At 45.9% G+C, this 12059-nt stretch overlaps 1 protein-coding gene across 1 annotated transcript in view; it reads right to left on the bottom strand.

Annotated features, from left to right (window-relative positions):
• Nucleotides 1–11828, bottom strand: part of LOC107299540 (vacuolar protein sorting-associated protein 53 homolog) — a gene marked incomplete at its 5' end in the record, with an annotated part of 23264 nt that extends 11436 nt beyond the window's left edge. Inside the window, 4 exons of the mRNA XM_015828899.1 lie at nucleotides 1708–1786; nucleotides 3968–4050; nucleotides 9273–9423; nucleotides 11563–11828. Of these exons, the coding sequence (XP_015684385.1) occupies nucleotides 1708–1786; nucleotides 3968–4050; nucleotides 9273–9423; nucleotides 11563–11828 (579 nt within the window). The remainder of the gene's footprint in view (nucleotides 1–1707; nucleotides 1787–3967; nucleotides 4051–9272; nucleotides 9424–11562) is intronic.
• Nucleotides 11829–12059: the final 231 nt, after the last annotated feature.

Raw genomic sequence — 12059 nt, 5'->3', positions numbered from 1 at the left:
CTTAGGCATGAAAGCCAGCTGGGTGACTTTGAGCCAATCACCAAGAGACTGAGAATTGTAGTCCCGCCTTAGGCATGAAAGCCAGCTGGGTGACTTTGGGCCAATCATCAGGAGACTGAGAGTTCTAGTCCCGTCTTAGGCATGAAAGCCAGCTGGGTGACTTTGAGCCAATCACCAAGAGACTGAGAATTGTAGTCCCGCCTTAGGCATGAAAGCCAGCTGGGTGACTTTGGGCCAATCACCAGGAGACTGAGAGTTCTAGTCCCGCCTTAGGCATGAAAGCCAGCTGGGTGACTTTGAGCCAATCACCAGGAGACTGAGAGTTCTAGTCCCGCCTTAGGCATGAAAGCCAGCTGGGTGACTTTGGGCCAGCCCTTCCTTCTCAGCCCAACCTACCTCACAGGGCTGTTGTTACGGAGAAAGTAGGAGGAGGACGATATGTTGGGTATGTTTTGCCACCTTGAGTTATTTGTAAAACCAATAATACAAATAAACGAAGTTAATAGAGCGTGTATTTAGTAAATAATCTAATTTATAAAATATTTGATGATGGAGCTGGTGCAGATGGCAAAAATCAACTGCTCCAATTAAAGAGTATAGTGTTTTTTTTCTATTTGGAAACGACTTCTTAATTTTGTATTCAAAACTGGGAAAAAGTGAAACTTTTGATTTTAGGCTTTCAGGACCAGAATGATTTTTGTTGTTATAGAAACGGTTCGAAACCTTTAGATATGCAAAGCTAAAGATGGAGATTGTAACGTGTTTTTGCATTATATTGCCCAGAAAAATGCAAAGCTAAAGATGGAGATTGTAAAGATGCATTATATTGCTTTAGAAATGCAAAGCGAAAGATGGAGATTGTAACGTGTTTTTGCATTATATTGCCCAGAAAAAAGCTGGAAGTGTTTGTATTTGTATTGTATTTGTATTTATTAAGATTTTATGTGCTGCCTATTTTATCTAGAGATTTTTCCCCTTTCTGCACTCTTTTTCCTTCTTTTTTTTTTAAAACTTTCTTCTTTAAACTTTCTCCGTTTTTGCTTCTATTTGTATTTTGTCCTACAATCAACTTGAATAAAGTACCTTAAAAAAAGAGAAATGAGCTGAACTACATAATTAAAACTTTAGAAACCCAGGCTAAATTCACTCAAGACCCTATTTCTCTCCCTTCCTTTTTTGCAGACAACCCCGCACGTGCGCGCGCGCACACACACACACACACACACACACACACACACACAAGTTTTAAAACTTTCAGGCACAGTGACAATTCCCTTGGGGATGAGTGTCCATCGAGCAAATGTTACACCCTTTTCAAAATTGCCTTTTGCCGGTTTGAACATGACAACCCATCTTTTTTTTAAGCAGCCCTGCAGCTTAAAATCCCAATTCTCAGTTTTCATGTTTTCTTAGCAACTCTGACAGCCTCCCAGGACCACAAAAGGGAGGGGTTTGGAACAAGAAAGGTACTAAGCAATTCTCCCCCAACCCTAAATAAGACTTGGCCCTTTTTCTAGGTTAAAAATAGTCCCTGAAAGAAAAGCAAGGGGGAATTATTTCCAAAATAATAAATATGTCCTATCTGAGCCAAGGAGCAACAGGCAAAAATCAGGGGTGCAGAATCGGTTAAATTTCTGCACGGAGTGGGAAGGGGGTGGGCTGGCTAAAGACCCCCCAAATCTTTCTTAAATTCCTTAAAGATTTTACTTTGCTCATGGCAGTAAGGGCTGGATCACACGCTCCGTCCAAATCCTGCACCAGAAGCTGGATGCTGCTGGAAATCACTCTGAAACAGAGGAAGAAAAAGGCATAGATTTTATTTTTAGTACCAGACCAACAATGCCGCGCTGAACAATACCCTCATTAAGGTACTGCCAAGTCGGACGAACAATCAAAGAGTAGACAACACCCTTATCAAGGAACTACCAACGAGAAAAACACACTCCCATCAACATTTACAGGACAAGCCACTATAAACAAAGAGCGAACTCTCAAGCTTCCTCCTTCCGTTATATATTCAAGATGGACAATGTTTAATATTTATTTGCTGTGTATATGTAGGGATGTGGGTCTATACATGTGTTGCTCATAGTAAGTTTAGGTGTGTGTCATGTATGTGTTTCACTATGAGAGCGGGCAACTAAATTTCATTTTTGATATGTGCCATTGTGCCCACCGTATAAAAATGGCAATAAAGGTTATCTTATCTTATCAAACCCCTCACCCTTCTAGCCCTGTTGATGTTACCTAGCTGGGTCATGAAAGGTCTGCAAGAAAACAAATAAGCTCAGAGAGCACCTTGTTGTTGTTAGTTGCGAAGTCGTGTCCGACCCAACGTGACCCCATGGACAATGTTCCTCCAGGCCTTCCTGTCCTCTGCCATCTTCTGGAGTCCCTTTAAGCTCGTGCCTGCTGCTTCAGTGACTCCATCCAGCCACCTCATTCTCTGTCGTCCCCTTCTTCTATTGCCCCCAATCTTTCCCAGCATCAGGCTCTTCTCCAGTGAGTCCTTCCTTCTCATTAGGTGGCCAAAGTACCTGAGTTTCAACTTCAGGATCTGGCCTTCTAAAGAGCAGTCGGGGTTGATCTCCTCTAGGACTGACCGGTTGGATCGCCGTGCAGTCCAGGGGACTTGCAGGAGTCTTCTCCAGCACCAGAGTTCAAAGGCCTCCATTCTTTGGCGCTCGGCCTTTCCTATGGTCCAACTTTCACAGCCATACATTGCAACTGGGAAAACCATGGCCTTGACTCTACGCACTTTTGTTGACAGGGTGATGTCTCTGCTTTTTAGTATGCTGTCTAGATTTGCTCTAGCTTTCCTCCCCAGGAGCAAGCGTCTTCTAATTTCTTGGCTGCAATCCCCATCTGAGGTGATCTTGGAGCCCAGGAAGATAAAGCACCTAGGACCCCACAATCCTCCTTCTCCTCTTCCTCCTTCTCTTTCTCCTCTTCCTCCTCCTTTGTGGAGATGCTGCAACATTCCAGCTGATCGGTGCTTCTTCTGGGCTCAGCAGAAGCACCAGGATCAGTGCTGCTTTCCAGCTGATTGGTGCTTCTTCAGGGCTCAGCAGAAGCACCAGGATCAGTGCCGAGCTCCAGCTGGAGCCTGGCGCTGATCCTGATGCTTCCACTGAGCCCTGACAGCCCCGAAGAAGCGCCGATCAACTGGAAAGCGGCACTGATCCTGGCGCTTCCGCTGAGCCCTGATAGCCCTGCAGCTCCAGCCGTCTCTCTCTCAGGCTTGTGTGGTGCGGTTCAGCTCATTCCCCTCCCCCACTACCACTTTTCTTGGATGGTCGCGTACCACCTGCCAGGTGCCAATGTACCACAGGTGGTACCCGTACCACTGGTTGAAAAGCCTTGTTCTAGACCAGCGGTTCTCAACCTATGGGTCGCGACCCCATTTGGGGTCGATCGACCATTTCACGGGGGTCGCCAAGCAAGACTGTCCGCCATTTCTTTCCCCTTTTCCGGCGGGTGCCTTACCTCCCTTGAGCTGGGCCAGCTGGTGGTCGGCCTGCTCCGTCTCTGCTGCTTGCCAACTACGCCTCGGCCGGCGCAGGGGGCGGAACCACGCATGCACGGCGCTCCCGGGCAGGGAAAGTCCTCGACTTACGACCGGTTGGGTAGTCCTCGACTTACGACCAGTTTAGTCCTCGACTTACGACCGGTTTAGTCCTCAACGTACAACCGGTTTAGTCCTCGACTTACGACCGGTTGGGGGTCGTGGCATTAAAAAGGTTGAGAACCACTGTTCTAGACCCACCTTAGGCATGAAAGCCAATTGGATAACTTTGGGCCAGTCACTTTCTCTCAGCTTAACCCACCTCACAAGACTGTCGTGGGGAAAACAGGAGGGAGAAGGAGTATTAGGTGTGTCCGTCACCTTGAGGTTTTTATAAACCATAATAAGGGATAGGAATCAAAGAAATGAATTAAATTAATTGTCCTGCTGCTGGGGACTTACGTGCTGAAGGTATCCATCTCTCCCATCAGGGTGATTCTTTCAACCAAGGTGTCATCCACCTTCTCCTTGAGCTTTTCTTCAAGCTGGAATAAGAGAGAAGAAATTATTCCAGAACGCCAGTCCCTAACACTGATGAGGTCACCTAGTTGGGTTATGAGATGTCTACAAGAAAATAGCCAAATTCAGAGCGCCTGAAGGACCTCACAGTCTTTCTTCTCCTCCATGCAAGCCCTACTGTCTTCTAGCACTGATGACATCACTAGATGGGTCATGAAACGTCTGCAAGAAAACCACCAAGCTCAGAAAGCACCAAGGACCCCACAGTCACCCTCCTCCTACTTTCCACAACTCTTCTAGCACTATAATAGTAGTAATAATAATAATAATAATAATAATAATAATAATAATAATAATAATAATAATAATAATAAAAAAAAATAGGCCATATCAAGGTGCACAGTTCCAAACACACGTTATACTAAAATGCAGTAAAAACAATTTAGAATGGAATTAGTTAAAATATAATTTAGGATAAAATAGAAATAAGATACAATTTAAAATGAAATTGGAATAAAACACATTTTTTAAATGAAATTAAGAATCAAATACAGCAATTTAAGATTTAGATAGATAAAATATGATAAAATTATATTTCACTACCACCCCTACAATCTACCCCAATCACTCTCACATAAGCCGATCTCAGACGAACCATTTTGCTCAGGTATTGTGCTGTGTTAAATGTAATTTTCAAGTTCTGGCTGCACGTAAGGTAAGTTATTTTGATATGGGGGATGAGGTTATCTAGTTGGGTCATGAAACATCTGCAAGGAAACAACCTAGATGAGAGGTCTAGAGGCTAAAATACATAAGGAACAGTTGCTGGAATTGGGTCTGTCTAGTTTAACGAAGAGAAGGACGAGGGGGGACAGGATAGCAGTGTTCCAATATCTCAGGGGCTGCCCCAAAGAAGAGGGAGTCAAGCTCTTCTCCAAAGCGCCTGAAGGCAGAACAAGAAGCAACGGGTGGAAACTCATCAAGGAGAGAAGCAACCTGGAACTAAGGAGAAACTTCCTGACAGTTAGAACAATTAATCAGTGTAACTCCTTGCCTCCAGAAGTGGTGAAAGCTCCAACACTGGAAGTTTTTAAGAAGAGACTGGACAGCCATTTGTCTGAAATGGTATATAGAGTTTCCTGCCTGAGCAGGGGGTTGGACTAGATGACCTCCAAGGTCCCCTCCAACTTTATTGTTGTTGTTATTAGTATTATTATTGAGCACAAAGGACCCCACAGTCCTCCTCCTTCTCCTTCTCTTCCTCCTCCTCCTCCTCCTCCTCCTCTCCACAAACCCCACTCCCTTCTAGCACTGATGATGTCACTTAGTTGGGTCATGAAACGTCTGCAAGGAAACAACCCACCTCGTTGACCACCAAGCGCTCTCATTTCAACCCTGAGCTTCAAATATTCTCCGGACCAGAAGTTCCGTCGCTAAGCAAGGCAGGTGCTACGTGAACCACCCCTGATTTTATGACCATCCTTTATGGTCATTCAATGAACCACACAGTTGTTTTAGTGAATCTGGCTTCCCCCACTGATTTTGCTTGTTGGAAGCCAGCTGGGAACGTCAAAAAAAGGCAATCACGTGACCCCAAGACACCGCAACTGTTGTAAATGCTTATTGACATAATAACAACAACAATAATAACAACATAATCAAGTAAAGAGTGATGGGAAGGATGGAAATCCCAATTACACACACTAGGACAAGGGTAGGCAACCTTGGCTCTTTTATGACTCGTGGACTTCAACTCCCAGAATTCCTGAGCCAGCCAGGCTGAGGGGAAAGGGAGAAGTTTCCATGCTGAGCCGTGCTGGCTCAGGAATTCTGGGAGTTGAAGTCCACAAGTCATGAGGGGGCCAACGTTCCCCCATGCTGGCTCAGGAATTCTGGGAGTTGAAGTCCACAGGTCATGAAGGGGCCACAGTTCCCCCATGCTGGTCAGGAATTCTGGGAGTTGAAGTCCACAAGACATGAAGAGGCCACAGCTCCCCCATGCTGGCTCAGGAATTCTGGGAGTTGAAGTCCACCAATCATAAAAGAGCCAAGGTTGCCTACCCCTGGTATAGGGTTTCTTACCTGAGCAGGGGGTTGGCCTAGACCAGGGGTAGGCAACCTTGGCTCTTTTATGACTTGTGGATTTCAACTCCCAGAATTCCTGAGCCAGCCATGCTGAGGGGAAAGGGAGAAGTTTCCAAACTGAGCCATGCTGGCTCAGGAATTCTGGGAGTTGAAGTCCATGAGTCATAAAAGAGCCAAGGTTGCCTACCCCTGCACTAGGAGGTATAAGAAACATACCCAAGATCCATAAAGAACTCAAATGTCTGTACATGAACGGTCAAAGTTTAGGGAACAAACAGGCCGTTTGTTAGCACATGAAGGCAGATATGATATAGTTGCCGTTGCTGAAACTGGGTGGGAAGAAACCATGACTGGAATGTACTGCTGGAAGAATACAAACTATTCAAAAGGAACAGATCTAACAAAAGAGGAGGTGGAGTCGCATTATATATAAAAGATCACTATCTCTTTACAAAAATCCACAAATCCAAGGATGAAAACCTCCTAGAATCCATATGGGTCAATGTAAAAGGGAAAAAGAATGACATTGCTATAGGTGTATGCCACAGGCCACCCAACCAAGCAGAAGGAATAGATGAACTCTTTGCTAATCAATTAACAAATGTATGTAGGAAACATACCCCAGTAGTAATGGGAGACTTTAACTATTAACTACCCTGATATCAACTGGGAGACAAACTCTGCAGCAAGTTGGAGATCGAACAGATTCCTCACCAACCTAGCCGACAACTTTGTCACCCAAAAGGTAGAGGAGGAAATTCCATATCATGCAAACACAAGCAATAGAATATAATCCAACCAGTGTCTTAAACTTTAAAAGAGCTGATTTTAACAAACTCAGAGCCTAAGAAAAATTCCATGGATGAAAATTCTAAAGGGGGAAACAACTCAAGAAGTGTGGGAGACTCTGAAAAATGGGATCATAAAAGCCCAGTCCAGCACAATACCACTGAAAAAGAAAAACAAGAAATCCAAGAAGAAAGCAGCATGGTTGCACAAAGATCTCTCTGACAAATTGAAAGACAAAAAAGGATAAGTACAAAAAAATGGAAAGAGAGAGACACATAACTAAGGCAGAGTATCAGCAGATAACCCGAATCTGCAAAGATGAAGTCAGGAAAGCAAAGGCTCAGAATGAACCAAGACTTACAACAAAAGTCAAAGATAATTAAAAAAAAGTTTCTTTCAACATATAAATAACAAAAAAGTCAAGAAAACAGTCGGTCTACTAAAGAGAGAAGATGGCAAGGAAGTAACAGGCAGTAGAGAGAAAGCAGAGCTGGTTTACTCATTCTTTGCATCAGTTTTCATGCAAAAAGAAACTATAGCCCAACCTACCAAAAACTTAACCGTAAAAGACAGACTAGAAATAAAAATTAAAATAAGCAAGAAAATGGTAAGAGAACACCTGTCTGACCTTGATGAATATAAATCACCGGGACCCGACAGATTACATCCCAGAGTTCTGAAGGAGCTGGCAGATGTTATCTCAGAACCATTGCACCATATCTTTCAAAAACCTTGGAGCACCGGGGAACTACCAGAGGATTGGAAAAGGGCTGATGTGGTTCCCATCTTCAAAGAAGGGGGGGAAAATAGACCCAGGAAACTACAGACCAATCAACCTAACATCAATACCTGGGAAGATACTGGAAGAAAAAAAAACAGATCTGCGAACATCTAGAAACAAATAAAGTTATAACCAGTCGCCAGCACGGGTTTGTTAAAAACAGATCACGCCAAACCAATCTTATTTCATTTTTTGACAAAGTGACTAAATTAGTAGACCAGCAAAATGCTGTGGACATAGTACAGTGGTGGCGAACCTATGGCACGCGTACCAGAGGCGGCACTCAGAGCCCTCTCTGTGGGCACGCGTGCCATTGCCCCAGCCCCATCTCCCCCTGCGGCCCCCTCCTCTCCAGAAGCCCCCCTGGAGGAGAGTTGCCCCTGGCGTGGCCTGCACGGAGCAGCGCAGCCAAGGACATAGCCGGGCAGCAGGGACAAGACTCCGCCCTCACGCTCCATAGCGTGCAGATGATGCTGCGGGGTGTGGGCGGAAGGCGTGGCTGCCATGGTGCTGCAGGGCTGCCTGGGTGATCTGCTACGGCAGGCCATTGAGGTAGTGCATGGCCCTGTGGGCGGGAGGCGGAGCGGGGGGTGGTTTTTGGGCACTCGGTCTCTAAAAGGTTCGCCATCACTGACATAGTATATTTAGACTTCAACAAGGCATTCAACAAGTAAACCACAACCTACTCCTTGGTAAACTAGAAAACTGTGGTATAGACAACATCACCACCAGATGGATTTGTCGTCCTTAATGGTAGTACATCCACATGGAGGGAAGTAAGCAGTGGGGTACCACAAGGTTCCGTCTTAGGCCCGGTACGCTTCAATATCTTCATTAATGACTTAGATCAGGGGTGTCAAACTGCCGGCCCGTGGGCTGGACGCGTCACACGGGAGCTGCGCTCATCCCATTGCCAGCAATGGCAAAACTATCCCAATACGTTGCACGACGTCACGTGACATCGCGAGTTTGACATGTCTGACTTAGATGAAGGAATTGAAGGGAAACTCATCACATTTGCAGATGACACTAAGCTGGCAGGAACAGCCAACACCCCAGAAAACAAACTCAGGATCCAAAAAGATCTTGACAGACATGAACAATGGGCCCTATCCAACAACATGAAATTTAATGTGAAGGAAAGCAAAGTTTTACCCCTAGGCAGGAAAAACCAAAATACAAATACAGATTATGCGAAAGTTGACTCAAAAATAGTAATTGTGAGAGGGACCTTGGAGTCGCAGTGGACGATCCCTTAAACATGAGCCAGCCATGTGCGGCAGCAGCCAAAACAGCTAATACAATCCTGGGTTGTATAAACAGAGGCATAGAATCAAAATCAGGTGAAGTATTAGTACCGCTTTATAAATCCTTAGTAAGGCCACACCTGGAATACCGCATCCAGTTTTGGTCACCACATTACAAAAACAGTATTGAGACCTTGGAAAAAGTGCAGAGCAGAGCAACTAAGATGATGAAAGTCCTGGAGACAAAAACATACGGTTGCAGGAATTGCGTTCCCCACCAAAAGTCAGAATTGGCATGTAACAAACTCCCAGGGATCTGTCTCGGAAGATGTTGAGGTGTCCTTACCTGTTGAGTGGTCGCCAAGCAGTATTCGGCCGTGCTCAGAATGCTACAGATTAGGCAAAGCTCCTCTAAGGTAAATTTAGCCACCTCCGAACCATCTTTCTCCTTTAGTAAACTGGTGATGGTCAGGCCACCACCGCTGGTGTTCGTGGTCCTGTTGTGGTCGCAAACGAGAATAATACGTTATACCAAGGCCATGGTTTTCCCAGTTGCAATGTATGGCTGTGAAAGTTGGACCGTAAGAAAGGCTGAGCGTCAAAGAATGGAGGCCTATGAACTCTGGTGCTGGAGAAGACTCCTGCGAGTCCCCTGGACTGCAAGCCGATCAAACCGGTCAGTCCTAGAGGAGATCAACCCCGACTGCTCCTTTAGAAGGCCAGATCCTGAAGTGGAAACTCAAGTACTCTGGCCACCTAATGAGAAGGAAGGACTCACTGGAGAAGAGCCTGATGCTGGGAAAGATGGAGGGCAAGAGAAGAAGGGGACGACAGAGAATCAGGAGGCTGGATGGAGTCACTGAAGCAGGAGGCGTGAGCTTAAATGAACTCCAGAAGATGGTAGAGGACAGGAAGGCCTGGAGGAACGTTGTCCATGGGATCGCGATTGGTCGGACACGACTTTGCAACTAACAACAACATTTCCCAACCCCCGGTCCGTCGCATGCCAGCAACCGGTCCGCACAAACAAGCAAAGCCCCATCCGCAGGATGCAGGCAGTAGACAAAACCATGCCCCCTCCGGTCCGCGGAAAACCTCTCTCCACGGAACCGGTCCCTGGTGCCCAAAAGGTTGGGGGCCTCTGATTTATACAACTTGCATGCCGCACGACTCGCGAGCCTTCTGGATGGGAGTCGCAACCATCAAAAACAATGCAGGTCTGTCAATTGTTTTGAATTACAATCTTACGACTGTCGTATTTGCTTAACATCCTGGTGAACACCGAATTCTCACAGTGCTGTCTAATGTCTATGTGTATTTTACCCAGGTAGTGTAGCTATAGTGATATTATTTATCCTTCTTATTTTCTTTACTCTCCCTTTTATTGGTATTGTTATTATTTTATTCTGTTGCTTTGCATGTACACGGAGAGCTTCTGCACCGGACGCAAACTCGTGTGTCTAATTACACCTGGCCAAATAAGTCCTCAACTTACAACCGGAATTGAGCCCAACGTTTCTGTTGTACAGTGAGACATTTGGGAACTGAATTTTGCCCCGTTTTACGACTTTTCTTGCCGCATTGGTTAAGGGAATCACTGCAGTTGTTAAGTTAGTAACACGGCTGTTAAGTGCAGGGCTTTTCAACCAGTGGTACAGGTACCACCTGTGGTAAATTGGCACCTGGCAGGTGGTACACAACCATCCTAGAAAAGTGGTAGCGGGGGAGGGGAATGAGCTGAACCGGTGGCAGCACTGCACAAGCCTGAGCGAGAGACTGCTGGAGCTGCAGGGCTGTCAGGGCTCAGCGGAAGCCCCAGGATCAGCGCCAGGCTCCAGCTGAAAAGCAGCACTGATCCTGGCCCTTCTGCTCAACCCAGAAGAAGCGCCGATCAGCTGGAATGTTGCAGCATCTCCAGGGTCTTGTGATTTACATTCAGATACTTGGCAACTGATTCATATTTATGAGGGTCACAGTGTCCCAGGGTCATGTGAAGTGACCAAAACCTGCAACCACCCAGCAGACGGGGGGAATAAAAACCAAACACCCCCTACCCCACCCCTGCTGCCAATCCTCAACAGAAATGCTCACAACAATGAAAACCTCGGACAGGAGGAAGAGTGCCGCCGGGCGGGCAGGCAGGTGTCTTGCTCGGCTGTGGCTTGGGGGGCACTTTTTTCAGTGCCATTGTAACTTCGAACAGTCATTAAGAGAACTGTTGTAAGTCAAGGACTACCTTTTTTTTTTTTTGGGTCAAGTTTTTGACACCTTGCTAGGCGATTGGTGGTACTCGGATACTGCCATATCCTAAAAGTGGTACAAATGGGTGAAAAGGTTGAAAAGCCCTGGTTAAGTGAATCCGGCTTCCCCCGTAGACTTTGCTTGTCAGAAAGTCGCGAAAGGGGATCACGTGACCCCCCCTAGGACGCTGCAACCGTCATAAATATGAGCCAGTTGCCAAGTGTTCGAATTTTGATCACGTGACCGTGGGGATGCTATAACGATCATAGTAAGTATGAAAAGTGGTCTTAAGTCCCTTTTTTCAGTGCCATTGTAACTTCAAATGGCCATTAAACGAACTGTTGTAAGTCAAGGACTACTCTATTCAATTCAATTCAATTCAATTCAAAACTTACTTGGGTAAATTTCCAGAGAGGATCTTCCAGGCGTATTCCCGCAGATATTTCTGGAATATGGTGGTGAGGGCAATCATGGGCTCCCCGGTGCTCAGCTGCGAGCACTGGACCATGCACTTCTTGTAATAGACAAAGAGGTCAGCGCAGCTGGGCAGAACGGCACCCCCCTCGTCCACGTTCGGCTTTGGGGGTCCCTGGGCTTTGAAGTCCCCCACGAAGCGGTCAATCAGCTCTCCCAGGTTTCTGATGTCCCATGAGAGCAGAAACACAATTGTATTTGTTTGTTTAAGAAATGTACACGGTTAGGAGAACATTCCCACCCCCTGCCCCGTTTACACATCCCTCCCTGTTTATCCTTTTTTATTTTCGTTAACTTTCAGTGTTTTAATGCCTAATGTTTTTAATGTTCTGATTGTTACATAGGGTGCTTTTATAAAGTTGTAAGCCAGCCAGAGTTGCTTGACAATGAGATGGGTAAATGATGATGATGATGATGA

The sequence above is a fragment of the Protobothrops mucrosquamatus genome, unplaced genomic scaffold (genome assembly GCF_001527695.2).
Source record: "Protobothrops mucrosquamatus isolate PMUCROS unplaced genomic scaffold, P.Mucros_1.0 scaffold5080, whole genome shotgun sequence".
NCBI lineage: Eukaryota > Metazoa > Chordata > Lepidosauria > Squamata > Viperidae > Protobothrops > Protobothrops mucrosquamatus.
Note: the sequence above shows the minus strand (reverse complement) of the source record. Positions and strands in the feature narration are given on the sequence as shown.